The 25,197-nt window shown below is 47.9% G+C and overlaps 1 protein-coding gene across 5 annotated transcripts in view; it reads left to right on the top strand.

Annotated features, from left to right (window-relative positions):
• The window catches only part of SLC8A2 (solute carrier family 8 member A2), a 418,203-nt gene that overhangs the window by 301,163 nt on the left and 91,843 nt on the right, over window positions 1-25,197 (top strand). For all 5 annotated transcript variants that reach the window (XM_063937877.1, XM_063937876.1, XM_063937875.1 and 2 more), the window contains one exon: window positions 11,307-11,410. In XM_063937877.1, coding sequence (XP_063793947.1) covers window positions 11,307-11,410 — 104 coding nt within the window. The remainder of the gene's footprint in view (window positions 1-11,306; window positions 11,411-25,197) is intronic.

Raw genomic sequence — 25,197 nt, 5'->3', positions numbered from 1 at the left:
TTTTCAGCCTCAATCTTTCCTTTCCCATGAGGGCATGCAGGCAAAAGGCCAGTCATATCTGCCCAGACATAGAGGTAAGGGAAGTAGACTGCAGCAGGCAGCCCTTTCCCAGGAAAAGAAGCCCTCCACCGCGTCTGCCAAGTCCTCAGCATGACGCTGGGGCCGTGCAAGCGGACTCAAGGTGGGGGGGTAGTCTCAAGAGTCTCAGGGCGCAGTGGGATCACTCGCAAGTTGACCCCTAGATCGTACGAGTATTATCCCAGGGGTAAAGATTGGAGAGTCGAGACATCTTCTCCTCGCAGGTTCCTGAAGTCTGCTTTACCAACGGCTCCCTCCGACAGGGAGGCAGCATTGGAAACAATTCACAAGCTGTATATCCAGCAGGTGATAAGCAAAGTACCCCTCCTACGACAAGGAAAAGGGTATTATTTTTCCACACTATATTGTGGTACTGAAGCCAGACGGCTTGGTGACACATAGTCTAAATCTAAAATGTTTTGAACACTTACATAAAAGGTTCAAATCGAGATAAAGTCACTCAGAGCAGTGATAGCGAACCGGAAAAAAGGGGACTATATGGTGTCCCTGGACATCAAGGATTACCTCCATGTCCAAATTTTGTCCTTCTCATCAAGGGTACCTCTGGTTCGTGGTACAGAACTGTCAATATCAGTTTCAGACGATGCCGTTTGAATTATCCACGGCACCCCGGGCCTTTTTACCAAGGTAATGGCCGAAAAGATGTTTCTTCAAAGAAAAAAGGCATCTAAATTATCCCTTACTTGCACGACCTAAAAAGGGCAAGTTCCAGAGAACAGTTGGAGGTCGGAAGAGCACTATCTAAAGTAGTTCTTCGACGGCACGACTGGATTCTAAATATTCCAAGAATCGCAGCTGTTTTCCGACGATACGTCTGCTGTTCCTAGGGATGATTCTGGACACGGTTCAGAAATAGGTTTTTCTTCCCGAGGAAAAAGCCAAGGAGTTATCCGACCTGTCAGGAACCTCCTAAAACCAGGAAAGGTGTCTGTACACAAGAGTCCTGGGAAAAATGGTGGCTTTTTACGAAGCAATTCCATTCGGCAGATTCCATGCAAGAATTTTCCAAAGGGATCTGTTGGACAAATGGTCAGGGTCGCATCCTCAGATGCACCTGCGAATAACCCTGTCGCCAAGGACAAGGGTATATCTTCTGTGGTGGTTGCAAAAGGCTCATCTATTGGAGGGCCGCAGATTCGGCATACAGGATTTGATCCTGGTGACCACGGACGCCAGCCTGAGAGGTTGGGGAGCAGTCACACAAGGAAGAAACTTCCAGGGGGTATGGACGAACCTGGAAAAGTCTCTTCACATAAACATTCTGGTACTAAGAGCAATCTAAAATGCTCTAAGCCAGGCGGAACCACTCCTGCAAGGAAAACCGGTGTTGATTCAGTCGGACAACATCACGGCGGTCGCCCATGTAAACAGACAGGGCGGCACAAGAAGCAGGAGTGCAATGGCAGAAGCTGCCAACATTCTTCGCTGGGCGGAGAATCACGTAATAGCACTGTCAGCAGTGTTCTTCCCGGGCGTGGACAACTGGGAAGCAGACTTCCTCAGCAGACACGATATTCACCCGGGAGAGGGGGGTCTTCATCCAGAAGTCTTCCACATGCTAATAAACTGTTGGGAAAGACCAATGGTAGACATGATGGCGTCTCGCCTCAAGGACAAGTATTGCGCCAGGTCAAGAGATCCACAGGCAATAGCTGTGGACGCACTGGTAACACCTTGGGTGTACAAATCAGTATATGTGTTTCCTCCTCTGCCTCTCATACCAAAGGTATTGAAGATTATACGGTGAGGAGGAGTAAGAACAATACTAGTGGCTCCGGATTAGCCAAGAAGGACTTGGTACCCGGAACTTCAAGAGTTGGTCACGGACGACCCGTGCCCTCTACTTCTGAGAAGGGACCTGCTACAACAGGGTCCCTGTCTCTTTCAAGACTTACCGCGGCTGCGTTTGACGGCATGGCGGTTGAACGCCAGATCCTAAAAGGGAAAGGCATTCCAGAAGAAGTCATTCCTACCTTGATTAAGGCAAGGAAGGAAGTCACCGCGAAACATTATCACCGCATTTGGCGAAAATATGTCGCGTGGTGCGAGGATCGGAGTGTTCCGACGGAGGAATTTCAACTGGGTCGTTTCCTACATTTCCTACAATCAGGATTGTCTATGGGTCTCAAATTGAGATCTATTAAGGTTCAAATTTCGGCCCTGTCAATATTCTTCCAAAAAGAATTGGCCTCAGTTCCTGAGGTACAGACTTTTGTTAAAGGAGTACTGCATATACAGCCTCCTGTGGTGCCTCCGGTGGCACCGTGGGATCTAAATGTCGTTTTAGATTTCCTCAAATCCCATTGGTTTGAACCATTGAAAAAGGTGGATTTTAAATATCTCACATGGAAAGTGACTATGTTACTGGCCCTGGCTTCCGCCAGGAGAGTATCTGAATTGGCGGCTTTATCTTATAAAAGCCCTTATCTAATCTTCCATTCGGATAGGGCAGAACTGAGGACTCGTCCGCATTTTCTCCCTAAGGTGGTATCAGCGTTTCACCTGAACCAACCTATTGTGGTGCCTGCGGCCACTGGCGACTTGGAGGACTCCAAGTTGTTGGACGTTGTCAGAGCCTTAAAAATATACATTTCAAGCACGGCTGAAGTCAGAAAATCTGACTCGCTGTTGATACTATATGCACCCAACAAGTTGGGTGCCCCTGCTTCTAAGCAGACGATTGCTCGTTGGATTTGTAACACAATTCAACTTGCTCATTCTGTGGCAGGCCTGCCACAGCCTAAATCTGTTAAGGCCCATTCCACAAGGAAGGTGGGCTCATCTTGGGCGGCTGCCCGAGGGGTCTCGGCATTACAATTCTGCCGAGCAGCTACGTGGTCGGGGGAAAACACGTTTGTAAAATTCTACAAATTTGATACCCTGGCAAAAGGGGACTTGGAATTCTCTCATTCGGTGCTGCAGAGTCATCCGCACTCTCCCGCCCGTTTGGGAGCTTTGGTATAATCCCCATGGTCCTTTCAGGAACCCCAGCATCCACTTAGGACGATAGAGAAAATAAGAATTTACTTACCGATAATTCTATTTCTCGGAGTCCGTAGTGGATGCTGGGCGCCCATCCCAAGTGCGGATTATCTGCAATACTGTACATAGTTATTGTTAACAAATTCGGGTTATATTGTTAAGGAGCCATCTTTAAGAGGCTCTTTCTGTTATCATACTGTTAACTGGGTTTAGATCACAAGTTGTACGGTGTGATTGGTGTGGCTGGTATGAGTCTTACCCGGGATTCAAATTGCCTCCCTTATTGTGTACGCTCGTCCGGGCACAGTACCTAACTGGAGTCTGGAGGAGGGTCATAGGGGGAGGAGCCAGTGCACACCACCTGATCTGGTAAAAGCTTTACTTTTTTGTGCCCTGTCTCCTGCGGAGCCGCTATTCCCCATGGTCCTTTCAGGAACCCCAGCATCCACTACGGACTCCGAGAAATAGAATTATCGGTAAGTAAATTCTTATTATTTTCTGCCCCAGCTGCTGCAGCACCACTTTCTGCCTTGTCTACTGCTGCACCCCTCTCTTCCCCGGCTGGTGCAGCACCCCTCTCTGCCCTAGTTCATAGTTGCCTACCTTCCCTCATTCTGCAGGAGACTCCCTGAAATAGCAGCAATCTCCCTCACTTCCTGAAAAGTCCAGCAATCTCCCTGATTGCACCTTACCCCCATTATGCAGCTGTTACATTCTTGGGGGGGAAAGAAATCAGAGATAGATACATTAAAATGGGATCATTAGTGCCATTTCCTTGCATTGGTTATATAAGGCACAATGATCCCTATGGCTACATGCATTGTAAAGGTTTCTTGTGGCCACTTACAGTATATGGAAGCTCTTGTAAAACACAATACATGAACAAATCCTGCGAAATATCAGTGTCTTTTCTTTAACAAGTAGATCTTACTAACTTTGGGGCTCATTTACATTTGGATGTAAGTCATTTTCATGACACACCTCTCCGATGTAGCAGTACACGCCCGCACTGATAGGTGGTACTTTCACAATCCCCCTGAAATGCTTTTTCAAAAGTAGGCATATAAGGGGCTCTACTGTGTGGCGTAATGTGTATAAGAGGTACCACTGTGTGCCTTAATGTGTATAAGGAGCTCTACTGTGTGGCGTATGTGTATATGGGGTACTACTGTGTGGTGTAATGTGAATAACAGACACTACTGTGGTGTAATGCGAATAACGGACAATACTGTGCGGTGTAATCTGAATTGGTACTATTCTGTGGCCATGTCCCTTCCCCATGAAGCCACGTCCCTATATTAATCATCAGGGGGGGTCCCGAAGAAAACTTTTGCCCTGAGATCCACAAGGTCTAGAACCGGCCCTGTCACCAATTTAGGATTTAAATTTTTTTTTTCCTTTTCAAATGTAACATGCACCCAATTCAGTACAGGGCAGGGGGTGCCAAAAAATACCCATGCTCAGGGCCCCATGGCACCTAGCTACACCTCTGCCTCCACTGCAGGCAGTGCAACTACAACGCGGCCCAGAAGTGAGGGGCACCCGGCAGTAGCTGTTCACACTCCCAAGGAGTGGACTGGCATTGCAGGACCTTTCCCAGTTTTTGCAATGGGGCCCAGAGATTCTGTATTCCGCCCCTGACCTAGCTTCTCCAGTCACCATCTGTTGGACTACTGATAGGAAGTCTACCTTGTGTTTTTGTTTTTTTATGAAGCTTCTAATCGTGTTTATGACTGAAATTTAAATGGGCAATGATTTTACTAGCAAAATACAGCTAGTGAAATCATTGCCCTTTTAAATTTTGGCTATAAACGCTGTCACAAGCACCGTTTTTTGCAATCCAAGCTTTGTAAATAAACTACTGTGTGTAGGAAAATGAGATGACAAATATATATCATTGTGACTCTGTATCAACTACGTAATGCCGTGAATCGCTCTACAGCACTGTGAGCTGCATGGCCAGGATGACGTTATTCACATCAAATAGCAACATCAAGGTGCCATCACTTTGGAACTGGGTGGAATATGGGACAGGGGACCCGGGGAGCCTGGTAGAACTATCCAGACTTTGTGAGTTTTCCAGACATTCTGGGATAGAAGCCAAGTGTGCTGGTTGCAATTACAGCGCTGTATTGGATGATCTCGTATAATCAGGCTTTATCTATTAGCACTTTCTGCTTTATGCCCCACTGGCTCCTAGTAAAATAATGCATACACATGAATAATTATTCATCCTATCAAATAGCGGCCTCCACTTCGGTTAGGTAACAGGCATAGCTAAAAAATAATCAAACAACTTTGTGCCGTTAAAATTGATCACATATTAGTGTTGCTTTTGAGAAGCATAAAAGGTTGCCCAAAAAGACATGACACAAATGTAAATAATCGGATTCAAAGATGAAGGTGACGCAGCTCCCATAGGCCTTAGTAACATCAGCAATGCTCAGCATTCCGTTAACCGTGATGGAGTGAGACTTGTATAACATCATCTCTGCTGTATCTCACACCCCCTACAAAATCACCCCTCTCTGGCATCACAATGCCAAGATTAGAAGCATCCCAACAAATCCACTGTAATGCTGCTTCACCGCCACCAAATCCACTGTAATGCCGCTTCACCGCCACCAAATCCACTGTAATGTCCACATAAGTGTCCCCTCCTCGCAGGGACAGCAGCATGTTCAGTATGCGTGGGCGTTCGTGTGAGATGAGATCTGCTCCCAATACACCCTCTCCTCCTATCCTACTTGGAGAAACACACATGAAAGATCTGCTTCCTTCACGCAGACTGCCTGCAGGAGACACACACACATTGGGGGTCATTCCGACCCATTTGCACGCAGCGGTTCTTCGCTGCGGTGCGAACGGGTCAGAAATGCGCATGCGCGGCGGACGCATTGCGCACACCCATCGTTGCCTGGCAAATGTGATCGCAGCGGCAATCGCAAGAAGATGGACAAGCGGGAGGCGTTCCAGGGCGGATACTCACCGTTTTCCAGGCGTGGTGAGTCCAACACAGGCGTGTCGAGGCGTTTGGAGGGCGGATATCTGACGTCAGGACTGGGACCTTCACCGCTGGATCCGTCGCACAGGGTAAGTAACTCTTACCCTGGTCTTATTTTGCAGGAAACTTTTTTAGCATAGCAGGGCTGCACAAGCGTTCACAGCCCTGCTATGCTAAAATACACTCCCCAATAGGCGGGGATTAGTTGATCGCACCAGCAGCAAAAAGTTGCTTGGTGCGATCAACTCGGAATGAGGGCCATTGCTCAGACACAGTAACACAAAATAAGTGTAATAAACTAAAAATAGTCACAACAAGACCGCACTGAAACGTTGCAAGGTTGTCAGATATAGAACTGTGCCCGATCTTTGCCTGTGAATCCATAGCATGTATTGTAGGAGAAGAGGAAAACATTACAAACGGGAATGTTTTTAATTCCATTTACTATATAATTTTTTTTGTGCTTCTAGTGTACCAGATTGGTCAGTCTTCTAATAAACATGGTCAGCTCGCTCTGTGCGCGGTTCCTGCAGGATGCAGACATTACGGAGCAAATAAGTCCGTGAACCAAACCCTAGAGCTGGAGACAAGTGCAGGGACAAATAGAGCAGATTGATGGGCATTAGCCGAGGCGTAAGGTCATACTAGGAGCCCGGAGCAAGATAATTGTTTGTGCCCCCCCCCCCCTCCCCCTCTGCTTGCATTTTCTACCAACAGCCCATCCCTGCAGCACCCAGACACACACTCTTTCCAGGGGAGCCGAGATTGGAGTACCGTCTGCTAGGGGGAGTCCTCCTGTGTGACTAACTATGCCCCCTGTACAGCTGTGAGGATGAGGGGACTTTAGGTTGGGGGAATGTGCATTCAAGTCCCCATAGGTGCTGCCTACTGTAGAGGGGCCCTTCCTCCTGCAGATCACATTAAGGAAGGTCACCATTGATGGGTAACCTCGATGGTGTGAAACCATCTGCAAGGGAATCATTGGTGGTTTCACTCACTGATGGTCACGATCACCCCTGCTTGACTATTTAATAAGCTGCGAGCCATACAGAGCCCAGGCGGAGCTTCACAGGAGTGTCAGGGGCAGAGCTAGGCTTTGGTGGTTGTGTATCTTCGATGGTGGAAAACCATCTGGTTCTCCCCATCAATGAAAAAAACTATTCTACATCGGACATAGATCATCGATGATTTAAAATCATTGAAGGTCAATGGCTATCCCTAGATCACATTCTCCCAAAGAAAGATAAAGTACCAGCCAATCAGTTCCTAAATGCCGTGTTACAGGCTGTGTTTGAAAATGACAGTAAGAAGCTGGTTGGTTGGCACTTTAAATAGATCCAATTGTCTCCTGTATTTACGTCCCTAGGAGTTAGAGTATGTGAAGTAGACCTGGCGCAAACCATTCGCATATGCTGGTGGTGTCAATATGCATGTATTTTGTAATTGGTACACCACAGCACATTGGGCAATATACTATTATTACAGGGGGTTTTATGTATAAATCATGCTCAATAGGTCCGGAGTAGCCAGGTTGCTGTTGTGCATTATTAGTTTTCCTTTGTATTTTGTTTGTTATCTACCTTGCCGTCTATTGCTAATTGAGGGTGATTTCCATTTCTACTTATTTATTGTTTAATAAAAACCTCCCGGAGAGAGCAGCCCAAAAGTCGGTAAGTATGCTCTCCAAGCTTTGATAGATCTCCCGCTATCACCCCTCCTATGTGCCTATACTTACTGCGCCTTTATGTGCTTATTTTCCGTGACATTGGTGCAACTGTCTGTAATAATATGGTAACAATGTTTGAAGATGAGGCCAGATTCCTCTCCCACACCCTGATAAAGATTGTTTCATGACTGGGGGCAAAGGTCAGATTGTAAATGATATGTTGCCCCCAGTGTGTGACATCGTTTATATTGGTATACTATTGCTGTTTCCTGGCACAGACTTTTCCCCATCTGTCCCACAATGCACAGGATAGAATACAGAACCTTTGGAGGAGAGGGCATGAACATAAAGACCCTATTTCCCTTCCCTATCTCTCCTGGGACAGAGTTTCCTGGGTTCTGCCTTAGTAATGGGCCTTTTATTAGAAGAGAGAGAGATAGAGAAAGCGACGCTTTTGATAGAGTGTTTCAATGACCTCAGGGGACAGCACTCCATGAATCTAGGGTCTAAATTATTTATCGGCATACTCTACTTCTCTGCGCAACCCCCCTCACTCTTCTGCGCCTTGCCTTTGGGTGTTGGTAGAGACACTCATTATCACCATTCTCCCAGGAGACCCTCACACACTCCCCTACTATCTGCCATCTTCTCTCCACCCCTCACATTTGTCCTGTCTCTTTCTATATCCCAAATCCTGCAAACCGCCTCTTCATTAACGAGGTTCTAACGGAGGTTAGGCTTGTAATGTCTGTTACTATGATTGATGGGAGTGAAAGTGAGAGACATTTTTAAATAAATGTTTAGTAAAATATAAGTAGCTGGGTTATTCGGCACAAGCTCATTCATCACCCTATTTGCCATTACCAACCATTTACCAGCGTGGACAGCCGGTGCCTTGTGTAGTAGGAATAAAATATGATTCATAGACTCAAGTGGAACAGTGTCCCCTCTGGGCTTCATGTAGCAGTGATGTTGCTGTTACCAGTGAATTGATGCATTCCTATGAATATTTATTTATTTATTTATTATTTATTAACGGTTTCTTATATAGCGCAGCAAATTCTGTTGCACTTTACAACTGGACATAATTAGATGACAAAACTGTTTAAAAACAAATAGTCATAGAGGTAGGAGGGCCCTGCTCGCAAGCTTACAATCTACACAAGGATAGGCGCTATTTATTGCATAATTGTCCACCAGATTGTTAAGGTTCTTGGTGGGCTGCGTGATATCACATCACAGCAGTGATGAACCAGGGTCAGGAGGGAGGGTGAGTGAAGAAAGAAAATATGTGGGGGATGTGTGGACTGTACTGTGGGGATATAATTGGATAGGAAAACTATGAAGGCAATATGAGCGGTTCTGGAATTTGATAAGCTTGTCTGAATAGGTGGGTTTTCAGCGAACGCTTGAAGGTATATTCTGCATGAGTCAATCGAAGGATACAGATGTTCCAATAAGTCAATCAATTATAGGCTTCGATCCACTAGCCCAACTTCAGGTGAATAATATTATCATACTGATTAGTAACTTGACGGGTGGTCTTCAGTTTGCCGGCTGTCGGGGTCCCGGCGCACAGTATACCGGCGCCGGAATCCCAACAGCCGGCATGCCGACACCGTTTCTCCTTCTTGGGGGTCCACAAACCCCCTGGAGGGAGAATAGATAGCGTAGCGCGCCACCGTGACCGCAGCATGGCGAGAGCAGTGAGCCCGCAAGGGACTCATTTGCGCTTGCCACGCTGTCGATGTGCCGGCGGTCGGGATTCTGGCGCCAGTATGCTGTCCGCCGGGACCCTGACAGCCGGCATACCATACTACACCCCACCTGACAGTGGGGGAAACAACATGTGTAAAACAGGGACATCCATGGCAGACGGAATAAGTACAGTGGGAAAACTGAGTTTGTAGGTGAGATTGGGTGGCGTGTGGTTAATCAGAGAGGTGGGGATATGCAGGTCATAGACCGATCTATCAGGGCGTGAGCGGAGCCAGAGGTGACACCAACACAGTGGACTTGGTAGACTAAGCCTAGACCAACTTTCACTCATTAGTTTGCCTGGAAAACTAAAACGGTGCTCCATGCAAAACCAGTACAGTCATATATTACATTCCCAGCACATGTCACATTCCTTTCCCAACCTTGCACAGCAGCACTTATTAAATTTTCAGCGCATGTCACATTCCTCTCTTGACCTTGCACAGCAGCACTTATGACATTTCCAGCACATGTCACATTCTTCTTCTGACCTTGCACCGCACCACTTATTACATTCTCAGCGCATGTCGCATTCCTCTCCCAACCTTGCACAGTGCACTTATTACATTTCCAGCACATGTCACATTCCAATCCCAACCTTGCACAGCAGCACATATTACATTCCCAGCATATGTCACATTTCTCTCCCTTGCACAGCAACACTTATTATATTTTCAGCGCATGTCACATTCCTCTCCCAACCTTGCACAGCAGCACTTATTACATTCCCAGCACATGTCACATTCCTCTCCCAACCTTGCACAGGAGCACTTATTACAGCAGCACTTATTACATTCCCAGCACATGTCACATTTCTCTCTCAACCTTGCACAGGAACACTTATTACATTCCCAGCGCATGTCACATTCCTCTCCCAACCTTGTACAGCAGCATTTATTACATTCGATGCACGTCACATTCCTCTCCCGACCTTGCACAGCAGCACTTATTACATTCCCAGCACATCACATTCCTCTCCCAACCTTGCACAGCTGCACTTATTATAATCCCAACGCATGTCACATTTCTTTCCCAACCTTGCACAGCAGCACTTACTACATTCCCAGCGCATGTCACATTTATCTCTCAACCTTGCACAGCAGCACTTATTACATTCCCAGCGCATATCACATTCCTCTCCCAACCGTGCACAGCAGCACTTACTACATTCCCAGCGTATGTCACATTTATCTCTCAACCTTGCACAGCAGCACTTATTACATTCCCAGCGCATGTCTCATTAATTGAAATACACAACTAAGCAAGTCCTGCTTAACCCATAACAGAACATTTGTATGAATACACTAAAAAGTAACAGAAAAATAAAATTCCTGCACAGATAAAACCATTTCCGCGCATGAGTGACAATTTACATACTATTTCCAGGGACTAGAACAGGCCTGGCTGTGAACTGTGGCCCTGCAGCAGTCGTGAAACTACACATCCCAGCATGCCCTGCCACAGTTTTAGCATTCCCTAGTAGTGTAATTGTGGTAGGGCATGCCGGAACTTGTAGTTTCACAACAGCTGGAGAGCCGCAGGTTGGCCAGGCGTGGAATAGAACATTTTGATTATAATCCCTAGACCTGAATGGAACAGTGCCCCCTGAAGGCCAATTGATGTAGGAAAAACCAAGTGCAGATTAGCATTTCCTATGCATGGGAGTGGAAGTAATGGTTCAGCAACACAAGAGTACATGTCACCTACACAAACGGGAGGCAGACTCTCATTTCAGTACTGGCTACAAGTGCAATCCTTTATGTTTTGAGACAAGTCTATTCCATTTTCTCTCCTCAGCAAAACTCTGCAGGTCAAAATTGTCGATGATGAGGAATATGAGAAACAAGAGAACTTTTATGTGGTCCTCGAGGAGCCCAGATGGCTGAAACGTGGGATTTCAGGTATGTCAGGAATGTAGTGCATCATCTCACGGGTTAGACTCCTGCTCTCATAACCCCAGAAGTGTCCTATAGAGGTGAAACAGACCCGAAGTGGACCAATCATAAAGCTGTTCGCTCTCTCTGGCATGGAAGAGGTTAATCATAGTCTCCTAAAAATAGTCTCTTAATTAGGAAATCTATGGCAGCATTTGCTAGTGGTTTTATACGGCTCACATCATCTCCAGTGGATGGGAAGCATCGATTTCCTTAGTTACTCTGTTGCTAAGTAACTTGCAGATGATTACACTTTTGCCTAGCAACAGGCTTCATCTGTTGCCTAGGAACATCTTGCTGTGGTAAATCGCTGCCAAACAGCATTATCTTGTAAAGCGCTATGGTAAATACTGGTGCTATATATATATATATATATATACACATATATATATATATATACACATATATATATATATCTACACATATATATATATATCTACACATATAAATATATATATATATATATATATATATCTACATATATATGCTAATCCAGCTCTTACAGTCAATTATTGAAGTTCTAAGTCACCCTGTGGCTGTGCAGCACAGCCACAGGAAGTGGCACTGTGGAGCCATTGTTACTGCGTACAGGATCGCAGACGCAGGCTGAGACATGCCCCGAAAATGGGCGAGACACACCTGCGTTTCCGCCACCACTCCCCATTACTGTCCCCAAACGGCCCTCACTGTGACCCCCATCTCAAGACCATCGCGGCACGAAACTCAGATGTATGCGCAGTCGGCTGACATCGAAAATCGAGTTTGCGTACTGAATAAGGCCCATTATCTGTTGTTTCTCTAACGTCCTAAGTGGATGCTGGGGACTCCGTAAGGACCATGGGGAATAGCGGCTCCGCAGGAGACTGGGCACATCTAAAGAAAGCTTTAGGACTATCTGGTGTGCACTGGCTCCTCCCCCTATGACCCTCCTCCAAGCCCCAGTTAGATCTTTGTGCCCGAACGAGAAGGGTGCACACTAGGGGCTCTCCTGAGCTTCTTAGTGAAAGTTTTAGTTTAGGTTTTTTATTTTCAGTGAGACCTGCTGGCAACAGGCTCACTGCATCGAGGGACTAAGGGGAGAAGAAGCGAACTCACCTGCGTGCAGAGTGGATTGGGCTTCTTAGGCTACTGGACATTAGCTCCAGAGGGACGATCACAGGCCCAGCCTGGATGGGTCCCAGAGCCGCGCCGCCGGCCCCCTTACAGAGCCAGAAGGCAGAAGAGGTCCGGAAAATCGGCGGCAGAAGACGTCCTGTCTTCAACAAGGTAGCGCACAGCACTGCAGCTGTGCGCCATTGCTCTCAGCACACTTCACACTCCGGTCACTGAGGGTGCAGGGCGCTGGGGGGGGGGGGCGCCCTGAGACGCAATAAAAAACACCTTGGATGGCAAAAAATGCATCACATATAGCTCCTGGGCTATATGGATGCATTTAACCCCTGCCAGAATACATAGAAAAACGGGAGATAAGGCCGCCGATAAGGGGGCGGAGCCTATCTCCTCAGCACACTGGCGCCATTTTCCCTCACAGCTCCGTTGGAGGGAAGCTCCCTGTCTCTCCCCTGCAGTCACTACACTACAGAAAGGGTTAAAAAAGAGAGGGGGGGGCACTAATTACGCGCAGTATTAAAGATACAGCAGCTATAAGGGGAAAAACACTTATATAAGGTTATCCCTGTATATATATAGCGCTCTGGTGTGTGCTGGCAAACTCTCCCTCTGTCTCCCCAAAGGGCTAGTGAGGTCCTGTCCTCTATCAGAGCATTCCCTGTGTGTGTGCTATATGTACGTACGTTTGTGTCGACATGTATGAGGAGAAAAATGATGTGGAGACGGAGCAGATTGCCTGTAATAGTGATGTCACCCCCTAGGGGGTCGACACCTGAGTGGATGAACTGTTGGAAGGAATTACGTGACAGTGTCAGCTCTGTATAAAAGACAGTGGTTGACATGAGACAGCCGGCTACTCAGCTTGGGCCTGTCCAGTCGTCTCATAGGCCGTCAGGGGCTCTAAAGCGCCCGTTACCTCAGATGGCAGATATAGACGCCGACACGGATACTGACTCCAGTGTCGACGGTGAAGAGACAAATGTGACTTCCAGTAGGGCCACACGTTACATGATTGAGGCAATGAAAAATGTTTTACACATTTCTGATAATACGAGTACCACCAAAAAGGGGTATTATGTTCGGTGAGGAAAAACTACCTGTAGTTTTCCTGAATCTGAGAAATTAAATGAGGTGTGTGATGATGCGTGGTTTTCCCCCGATAACAACTGATAATTTCTAAAATGTTATTGGCATTATATCCTTTCCCGCCAGAGGTTAGGGTGCGTTGGGAAACACCCCCTAGGGGGGATAAAGCGCTCACACGCTTGTAAGGGCTCTACCCTCTCCTGAGATGGCCGCCCTTAAGGATCCTGCTGATAGAAAGCAGGAGGGTATCCTAAAATGTATTTACACACATACTGGTGTTATACTGCGACCAGCAATCGCCTCAGCCTGGATGTGCAGTGCTGGGTTGGCGTGGTCGGATTCCCTGACTAAAAATATTGATACCCTAGATAGGGACAGTATATTTTTGCCTATAGAGCATTTAAAAGATGCATTTCTATATATGCGTGATGCACAGCGGAATATTTGCCGACTGGCATCAAGTCTAAGTGCGTTGTCCATTTCTACCAGTAGAAGGTTATGGACACGTCAGTGGTCAGGTGATGCATATTCCAAACGGCATTTGGAAGTATTGCCTTATTAAAGGGAGGAGTTATTTGGGGTCGGTCTTTCAGACCTGGTGGCCACGGCAACAGCTGGGAAATCCACGTTTGTACCCCAGGTCGCCTCTCAACATGAGAAGACGCCGTATTATCAGGCGCAGTCTTTTCGTGGACAAGCGGGCAAAAGGTTCCTCATTTCTGCCCCGTGACAGAGGGAGAGGAAAAAGGCTGCAGAAATCAGCCAGTTCCCATGAACAGAAACCCTCTCCCGCCTCTGCCAAGCCCTCAGTATGACGCTGGGGCTTTACAAGCAGAATCAGGCACGGTGGGGGGCCCATCTCAATGAATTTCAGCGCGCAGTGGGCTCACTCGCAAGTAGACCCCTGGATCCTTCAGGTGATATCTCAGGGGTACAAATTAGAATTCGAGACGTCTCCCCCTCGCCGTTTCCTAAAGTCGGCTTTACCGATGTCTCCTTCTGACAGGGAGACAGTTTTGGAAGCCATTCACAAGCTGTATTCCCAGCAGGTGATAATCAAGGTACCCCTCCTGCAACAGGGAACGGGGTATTATTCCACACTGTTGTGGTACCGAAGCCGGACGGCTCGGTGAGACCGATTCTAAATCTAAAATCTTTGAACACTTACATACAGAGGTTCAAATTCAAGATTGAGTCACTCAGAGCAGTGATTGCGAACCTGGAAGAAGGGGACTACATGATGTCTCGGGACATCAAGGATGCTTACCTTCATGTCAAAATTTACCCTTCTCATCAAGGGTACCTCAGGTTTATGGTACAGAACTGTCACTATCAGTTCAGACGCTGCCGTATGGATGGTCCACGGCACCCCGGGTCTTTACCAAGGTAATGGCCGAAATGATGATATTCCTTCGAAGGAAGGGAATTTTAGTTATCCCTTACTTGGACGATTCCCTGATAAGGGTAAGATCCAGGGAACAGTTGGAGGTCGGTGTAGCACTATCTCAGGTAGTGTTGCGGCAGCACGATTGGATTCTCAATATTCCAAAATCGCAGCTGGTTCCGACGACTTGTCTTCTGTTCCTAGGGATGATCATGGACACAGTCCAGAAAAAGGTGTTTCTCTCGGAGGAGAAAGCCAGGGAGTTATCCGAGCTAGTCAGGAACCTCCTAAAACCGAGCCAAGTCTCAGTGCATCAATGCACAAGGGTTCTGGGTAAAATGGTGGCTTCCTACGAAGCAATCCCATTCGGCAGATTCCACGCAAGAACTTTCCAGTGGGACCTGCTGGACAAATGGTCCGGGTCGCATCTTCAGATGCATCAGCGGATAACCCTGTCACCAAGGACAAGGGTGTCCCTCCTGTGGTGGTTGCAGAGTGCTCATCTTCTAGAGGGCCGCAGATTCGGCATTCAGGACTGGGTCCTGGTGACCACGGATGCCAGCCTGCGAGGCTGGGGAGCAGTCACACAGGGAAGGAACATCCAGGGCTTATGGTCAAGCCTGGAGACATCACTTCACATAAATATCCTGAAGCTAAGGGCCATTTACAATGCTCTAAGCTTAGCAAGACCTCTGCTTCAAGGTCAGCCGGTGTTGATCCAGTCGGACAACATCACGGCAGTCACCCACGTAAACAGACAGGGTGGCACAAGAAGCAGGAGGGCAATGGCAGAAGCTGCAAGGATTCTTCGCTGGGCGGAAAATCATGTGATAGCACTGTCAGCAGTATTCATTCCGGGAGTGGACAACTGGGAAGCAGACTTCCTCAGCACGACCTCCACCCGGGAGAGTGGGGACTTCACCCAGAAGTCTTCCACATGATTATAAACCGTTGGGAAAAACTCGACAGGTATTGCGCCAGGTCAAGGGACCCTCAGGCAATAGCTGTAGACGCTCTGGTAACACCGTGGGTGTACCAGTCAGTGTATGTGTTCCCTCCTCTGCCTCTCACACCCAAGGTACTGAGATTGATAAGATGGAGAGGAGTAAGCACTATATTCGTGGCTCCGGATTGGCCAAGAAGGACTTGGTAACCGGAACTTCAAGAGATGCTCACGGAGGATCCGTGGCCTCTACCTCTAAGAAGGGACCTGCTCCAGCAAGGACCCTGTCTGTTCCAAGACTTACCGCGGCTGCGTTTGACGGCATGGCGGTTGAACGCCGGATCCTGAAGGAAAAAAGGCATTCCGGATGAAGTCATCCCTATCCTGATCAAAGCCAGGAAGGATGTAATCGCAAAACATTATCACCGCATTTGGCGAAAATATGTTGCGTGGTGCGAGGCCAGTAAGGCCCGACGGAGGAAATTCAACTGGGTCGATTCCTACATTTCCTGCATACAGGAGTGTCTATGGGCCTGAAATTGGGGTCCATTAAGGTTCAAATTTCGGCCCTGTCAATTTTCTTCCAAAAAGAACTAGCTTCAGTCCCTGAAGTTCAGACGTTTGTAAAAGGGGTACTGCATATACAGCCTCCTTTTGTGCCTCCAGTGGCACTTTGGGATCTCAATGTAGTTTTTGGGTTCCAAAAGTCACATTGGTTTGAACCACTTAAATCTGTGGAGTTAAAATATCTCACATGGAAAGTGGTCATGCTGTTGGCCCTGGCCTGGGCCAGGCGCGTGTCAGAATTGGCGGCTTTATCCTGTAAAAGCCCTTATCTGATTTTCCATTCGGACAGGGCGGAATTGAGGACTCGTCCTCAGTTTCTCCCTAAGGTGGTTTTCAGCGTTTCACCTGAACCAATCTATTGTGGTGCCTGCGGCTACTAGGGACTTGGAGGACTCCAAGTTGCTAGACGTTGTCAGGGCCCTGAAAATATATGTTTCCAGGACGGCTGGAGTCAGGAAAACTGACTCGCTGTTTATCCTGTATGCACCCAACAAGCTGGGTGTTCCTGCTTCTAAGCAGACTATTGCTCGTTGGATTTGTAGTACAATTCAGCTTGCACATTCTGTGGCAGGCCTGCCACAGCCAAAAATCAGTAAATGCCCACTCCACAAGGAAGGTGGGCTCATCTTGGGCGGCTGCCCGAGGGGTCTCGGCTTTACAACTTTGCCGAGCAGCTACTTGGTCAGGAGCAAATACGTTTGTAAAATTCTACAAAATTGATACCCTGGCTGAGGAGGACCTGGAGTTCTCTCATTTGGTGCTGCAGAGTCATCCGCACTCTCCCGCCCGTTTGGGAGCTTTGGTATAATCCCCATGGTCCTTACGGAGTCCCCAGCATCCACTTAGGACGTTAGAGAAAATAAGAATTTACTTACCGATAATTCTATTTCTCGTAGTCCGTAGTGGATGCTGGGCGCCCATCCCAAGTGCGGATTGTCTGCAATACTGGTACATAGTTATTGTTACCAAAAAATCGGGTTATTGCTGTAGTGAGCCATCTTTTCTAGAGGCTCCTCTGTTATCATGCTGTTAACTGGGTTCAGATCACAAGTTGTACGGTGTGATTGGTGTGGCTGGTATGAGTCTTACCCGGGATTCAAAATCCTTCCTTATTGTGTACGCTCGTCCGGGCACAGTATCCTAACTGAGGCTTGGAGGAGGGTCATAGGGGGAGGAGCCAGTGCACACCAGGTAGTCCTAAAGCTTTTTACTTTTGTGCCCAGTCTCCTGCGGAGCCGCTATTCCCCATGGTCCTTACGGAGTCCCCAGCATCCACTACGGACTACGAGAAATAGAATTATCGGTAAGTAAATTCTTATTTTATATCTTTATTTTAAGCCCATAGAACAGATTTTGCAAGTGGAAATATTACTGCCATGGTGTCACATTGAATAAAATAATGAGTTTCTATTCAGTTATATTAACAGAACCTGTCCTAAAGACAATACTCTAAATTTATAAATTTGGAAGACTCCACCACAGAATTAATAAAATGTAAGACGCTGCGTTTAATAAGAGGTCTATTTACTAAGCTTTGGGTGGAGATAAAGTCGCTTGAGATAAAGGCCCTCATTCCGAGTTGATCGCTAGCTGCTTTCGTTCGCAGCGCAGCGATTTGGCAAAAATAACGGCACTTCTGCGCATGCGTATGCGGCACAATGCGCACGCGCGTCGTACTATTACAACGAACTATGTAGTTTCACACAAGGTCTAGCGACGCTTTTCAGTCGCACTGCTGACCACAGAGTGATTGACAGGATGTGGGTGTTTCTGGGTGTCAACTGACCTTTTTCAGGGAGTGAGTGAAAAAACGCAGGCGTGCCAGATAAAAACGCAGGCGTGACTGGTGAAACGTAGGCGTGGCTGGCCGAATGCAGGGCGTGTTCGTGACGTCAAAACAGGAACTAAATCGTCTGCAGTGATCGCAAGCTAGGAATAGGTCTGGAGCTAATATGAAGCTGCACAAAATTATTTTGTAGCCGCTGTGCGATCCTTTCGTTCGATACACTCCCAGAGGGCGGCGACTTAGCGTTTGCACGGCTGCTAAAAGCAGCTAGCGAGCAAACAACTTGGAATGAGGGCCAAAGTACCAGCCAATCGGCTCCTAACTGCCATGCCACAGGCTGTTTTTGAAAAATGACAGTTAGGAGCCGATTGGCTGGTACTTTGCGGCAGATTTATTAAGCTCGGTGAAGTGATAAAGTGGAAGGTGATAAAGTACCAGCCAATCAGATCCTAACTGTCATGTCACAGGCTGTTTGAAAAATGACAGTTAGGAGCTGATTGGCTGGTCCTTTATCACCTTCCGATTTATCACTTCACCGAACGTAATAAATCTGCCCCTTTATCTCCAGCGACTTTGGGGGTCATTCTGACCCAATCGCATGCTGCATTTGTTCACAGTGGTGTGATCGGGTCAAAACTGTGCATGCGCCGGCGCATGCCAGACGGCCGAAGACCGTCGTTGCCTAGTTATCGCCTCTGCCTGATTGAAGGCAGAGGCGGTCGCTGGGCGGGTGGGGCACAGTTTAAGCCAATGCATGCATGGCCGATCCATTGGGGGGGGCGGGCCATGGTGGCTGAGTGATGTCACACGCAGCCGCTGCGAACCAGGCAGCGAAGAGGTTCTCCCGGCCAGCCGCAGGAGCTGCGCTGGCCGGGAGGTACTCCTGAAATCCAAAAGCATCGCCGCTGTGCGGTGCTTTTGCACTTCTGCGGGGGGGCCGGACTGACATGCAGGATGGACTAGCCCTGTGCTGAGTGTCACCCCGCATGTCTGAGTGCCTGATCGTAGCTGTGCTAAATTTAGCACAGCTACGATCAACTCGGAATGACCTCCTATATCTTCATCCAAGGCTTAGTAAATAGACCCCAAAGTTTTGTAATACAATATGAAACACGGGGGGGGGGGGGGTGGAATTCAGAGTTGATCGCAGCAGGAACTTTGTTAGCAGTTGGGCAAAACCATGTGCACTGCAGGGGGGCAGATATAACATGTGCAGAGAGAGTTAGATTTGGGTGGGTTATATTGTTTCTGTGCAGGGTAAATACTAGAGATGAGCGGGTTCGGTTTCTCTGAATCCGAACCCGCCAGAACTTCATGTTTTTTTACACGGATCCGAGCGACTCGGATCTTCCCGCCTTGCTCGGTTAACCCGAGCGCGCCCGAACGTCATCATGACGCTGTCGGATTCTCGCGAGGCTCGGATTCTATCGCGAGACTCGGATTCTATATAAGGAGCCGCGCGTCGCCGCCATTTTCACACGTGCATTGAGATTGATAGGGAGAGGACGTGGCTGGCGTCCTCTCCATTTAGATTATAAGAGACTGAGAGAGATTTACTGGAGCTGACTAGGAGGAGTACTGTTACTGTAGAAGTGTAGAGACTGAGTGGAGAGAGTTTACTAGTGAGGACAGTGCAGTTTACTTTATAATCCGTTCTCTGCCTGAAAAAAGCGATACACAGCACACAGTGACTCAGTCACATACCATATCTGTGTGCACTGCTCAGGCTCAGGCCAGTGTGCTGCATCATCTATTATCTATATATAATATTATATATATCTGTCTGACTGCTCAGCTCACACAGCTTATAATTGTGGGGGAGACTGGGGAGCACTACTGCAGTGCCAGTTATAGGTTATAGCAGGAGCCAGGAGTACATAATATATTATATAGTGAGTGACCACCAGACACACAGTGCAGTTTATTTAATATATCCGTTCTCTGCCTGAAAAAAGCGATACACACAGTGACTCAGTCAGTCACATACCATATCTGTGTGCACTGCTCAGGCTCAGGCCAGTGTGCTGCATCATCTATTATCTATATAATAAGATTTTACTTACCGATAAATCTATTTCTCGGAGTCCGTAGTGGATGCTGGGGTTCCTGAAAGGACCATGGGGAATAGCGGCTCCGCAGGAGACAGGGCACAAAAAGTAAAGCTTTTTCAGATCAGGTGGTGTGCACTGGCTCCTCCCCCTATGACCCTCCTCCAGACTCCAGTTAGGTACTGTGCCCGGACGAGCGTACACAATAAGGGAGGATTTTGAATCCCGGGTAAGACTCATACCAGCCACACCAATCACACCGTACAACCTGTGATCTAAACCCAGTTAACAGTATGATAACAGCGGAGCCTCTGAAAGATGGCTTCCTTCAACAATAACCCGAATTAGTTAACAATAACTATGTACAATATATGCAGATAATCCGCACTTGGGATGGGCGCCCAGCATCCACTACGGACTCCGAGAAATAGATTTATCGGTAAGTAAAATCTTATTTTCTCTATCGTCCTAGTGGATGCTGGGGTTCCTGAAAGGACCATGGGGATTATACCAAAGCTCCCAAACGGGCGGGAGAGTGCGGATGACTCTGCAGCACCGAATGAGAGAACTCCAGGTCCTCCTTAGCCAGAGTATCAAATTTGTAAAATTTTACAAACGTGTTCTCCCCTGACCACGTAGCTGCTCGGCAAAGTTGTAATGCCGAGACCCCTCGGGCAGCCGCCCAAGATGAGCCCACCTTCCTTGTGGAGTGGGCCTTTACAGATTTAGGCTGTGGCAGGCCTGCCACAGAATGTGCAAGTTGGATTGTGCTACAGATCCAACGAGCAATCGTCTGCTTAGACGCAGGAGCACCCATCTTGTTGGGTGCATACAATATAAACAACGAGTCAGATTTTCTGACTCCAGCTGTCCTTGCAATATATATTTTTAATGCTCTGACAACGTCCAGTAACTTGGAGTCCTCCAAGTCACTTGTAGCCGCAGGTACTACAATAGGCTGGTTCAGATGAAATGCTGACACCACCTTAGGGAGAAAATGCGGACGAGTCCGCAGTTCTGCCCTGTCCGAATGGAAAATCAGATATGGGCTTTTGTAAGATAAAGCTGCCAATTCTGATACTCTCCTGGCAGAAGCCAGGGCTAGAAGCATGGTCACTTTCCAAGTGAGATATTTCAAATCCACCTTATTTAGTGGTTCAAACCAATGAGATTTTAGAAAGTCCAAAACCACATTGAGATCCCACGGTGCCACTGGAGGCACCACAGGAGGCTGTATATGCAGCACTCCCTTAACAAAGGTCTGGACTTCAGGGACTGAAGCCAATTCTTTTTGAAAGAAAATCGACAGGGCCGAAATTTGAACCTTAATAGATCCCAATTTGAGACCCATAGACAATCCTGATTGCAGGAAATGTAGGAATCGACCCAGTTGAAATTCCTCCGTCGGAGCACTCCGATCTTCGCACCACGCAACATATTTTCGCCAAATTCGGTGATAATGTTGCACGGTTACTTCCTTCCTTGCTTTAATCAAAGTAGGAATGACTTCTTCCGGCATGCCTTTTTCCTTTAGGATCCGGCGTTCAACCGCCATGCCGTCAAACGCAGCCGCGGTAAGTCTTGAAACAGACAGGGACCCTGCTGAAGCAAGTCCCTCCTTAGAGGTAGAGGCCACGGAACTTCCGTGATCATCTCTTGAAGTTCCGGGTACCAAGTCCTTCTTGGCCAATCCGGAACCACTAGTATCGTTCTTACGCCTCTTTGCCGTATAATTCTCAATACTTTTGGTATGAGAGGCAGAGGAGGAAACACATACACCGACTGGTACACCCAAGGCGTTACCAGCGCGTCCACAGCTATTGCCTGCGGATCTCTTGACCTGGCGCAATACCTGTCCAGTTTTTTGTTGAGGCGAGACGCCATCATGTCCACCATTGGTCTTTCCCAACGGGTTACCAGCATGTGGAAGACTTCTGGATGAAGTCCCCACTCTCCCGGGTGAAGATCGTGTCTGCTGAGGAAGTCTGCTTCCCAGTTGTCCACTCCCGGGATGAACACTGCTGACAGTGCTATCACATGATTCTCTGCCCAGCGAAGAATCCTTGCAGAATCCTTGCAGTGTCCAGAATCATCCCTAGGAACAGCAGACGAGTTGTCGGCATTAACTGGGATTTTGGAATATTCAGAATCCACCCGTGCTGTTTTAGCACTTCTTGAGACAGTGCTAATCCCATCTCTAGCTGTTCTCTGGACCTCGCCCTTATTAGGAGATCGTCCAAGTATGGGATAATTAATATGCCTTTTCTTCGAAGAAGAATCATCATCTCGGCCATTACCTTTGTAAAGATCCGAGGTGCCGTGGACAATCCGAACGGCAGCGTCTGAAACTGATAGTGACAGTTTTGTACAACGAACCTGAGGTACCCCTGGTGTGAGGGGTAAATTGGAACGTGGAGATACGCATCCTTGATGTCCAAGGATACCATAAAGTCCCCCTCTTCCAGGTTCGCTATCACTGCTCTGAGTGACTCCATCTTGAACTTGAACTGCTTTATGTACAGGTTCAAGGACTTCAGATTTAGAATAGGCCTTACCGAGCCATCCGGCTTCGGTACCACAAAAAGAGTGGAATAATACCCCTTCCCTTGTTGTAGAAGAGGTACCTTGACTATCACCTGCTGAGAGTACAGCTTGTGAATGGCTTCCAAAACCGTCTCCCTTTCGGAGGGGGACGTTGGTAAAGCAGACTTCAGGAAACGGCGAGGTGGATCTGTCTCTAATTCCAACCTGTACCCTTGAGATATTATCTGCAGGATCCAGGGATCTACCTGCGAGTGAGCCCACTGCGCGCTGTAATTTTTGAGACGACCGCCCACCGTCCCCGAGTCCGCTTGAGAAGCCCCAGCGTCATGCTGAGGCTTTTGTAGAAGCCGGGGAGGGCTTCTGTTCCTGGGAAGGAGCTGCGTGTTGCTGTCTCTTCCCTCGACCTCTGCCTCGTGGCAGATATGAATAGCCCTTTGCTCTCTTATTTTTAAAGGAACGAAAGGGCTGCGGTTGAAAAGTCGGTGCCTTTTTCTGTTGGGGAGTGACTTGAGGTAGAAAGGTGGATTTCCCGGCTGTAGCCGTGGCCACCAAATCTGATAGACCGACTCCAAATAACTCCTCCCCTTTATACGGCAAAACTTCCATATGCCGTTTTGAATCCGCATCGCCTGTCCACTGTCGCGTCCATAAAACTCTTCTGGCCGAAATGGACATAGCACTTACCCGTGATGCCAGTGTGCAGATATCCCTCTGTGCATCACGCATATAAAGAAATGCATCCTTTATTTGTTCTAACGACAGTAAAATATTGTCCCTGTCCAGGGTATCAATATTTTCAATCAGGGACTCTGACCAAACTACCCCAGCACTGCCCATCCAGGCAGTCGCTACAGCTGGTCGTAGTATAACACCTGCATGTGTGTATATACTTTTTTGGATATTTTCCATCCTCCTATCTGATGGATCTTTAAGTGCGGCCGTCTCAGGAGAGGGTAACGCCACTTGTTTAGATAAGCGTGTTAGCGCCTTGTCCACCCTAGGAGGTGTTTCCCAGCGCTCCCTAACCTCTGGCGGGAAAGGGTATAATGCCAATAATTTCTTTGAAATTATCAGCTTTTTATCAGGGGCAACCCACGCTTCATTACACACGTCATTTAATTCTTCTGATTCAGGAAAAACTATAGGTAGTTTTTTCATACCCCACATAATACCCTGTTTAGTGGTACCTGTAGTATCAGCTAAATGTAACGCCTCCTTCATTGCCAAAATCATATAACGTGTGGCCCTACTGGAAAATACGGTTGAATCGTCACCGTCACCACTGGAGTCAGTGCCTGCGTCTGGGTCTGTGTCGACCGACTGAGGCAAAGGGCGTTTCACAGCCCCTGACGGTGTTTGAGTCGCCTGGACAGGCACTAATTGATTGTCCGGCCGCCTCATGTCGTCAAACGACTGCTTTAGCGTGTTGACACTATCCCGTAGTTCCATAAATAAAGGCATCCATTCTGGTGTCGACTCCCTAGGGGGTGACATCCTCATATTTGGCAATTGCTCTGCCTCCACACCAATATCGTCCTCATACATGTCGACACACACGTACCGACACACAGCAGACACACAGGGAATGCTCCTAACGAAGACAGGACCCACTAGCCCTTTGGGGAGACAGAGGGAGAGTTTGCCAGCACACACCAAAAGCGCTATATATATATCAGGGATAGCCTTATAATAAGTGCTCCCTTATAGCTGCTTTGTTATATCAAAATATCGCCATAAATTTGCCCCCCCCTCTCTGTTTTACCCTGTTTCTGTAGTGCAGTGCAGGGGAGAGACTTGGGAGCCGTCCTGACCAGCGGAGCTGTGAGAGGAAATGGCGCCGTGTGCTGAGGAGATAGGCCCCGCCCCTTTTCTGGCGGGCTCGTCTCCCGCTATTTAGAAAAATCAGGCAGGGGTTAAATATCTCCATATAGCCTCTAGGGGCTATATGTGAGGTATTTTTAGCCTTTATAGGTATTCATTTGCCTCCCAGGGCGCCCCCCTCCCAGCGCCCTGCACCCTCAGTGACTGCCGTGTGAAGTGTGCTGAGAGGAAAATGGCGCACAGCTGCAGTGCTGTGCGCTACCTTTAGAAGACTGCAGGAGTCTTCAGCCGCCGATTCTGGACCTCTTCTGACTTCAGCATCTGCAAGGGGGCCGGCGGCGCGGCTCCGGTGACCATCCAGGCTGTACCTGTGATCGTCCCTCTGGAGCTTGATGTCCAGTAGCCAAGAAGCCAATCCATCCTGCACGCAGGTGAGTTGACTCCTTCCCCCCTCAGTCCCTCGCT

Source organism: Pseudophryne corroboree, chromosome 8 (genome assembly GCF_028390025.1).
Source record: "Pseudophryne corroboree isolate aPseCor3 chromosome 8, aPseCor3.hap2, whole genome shotgun sequence".
Classification (NCBI taxonomy): Eukaryota; Metazoa; Chordata; class Amphibia; order Anura; family Myobatrachidae; genus Pseudophryne; species Pseudophryne corroboree.
Note: the sequence above shows the minus strand (reverse complement) of the source record. Positions and strands in the feature narration are given on the sequence as shown.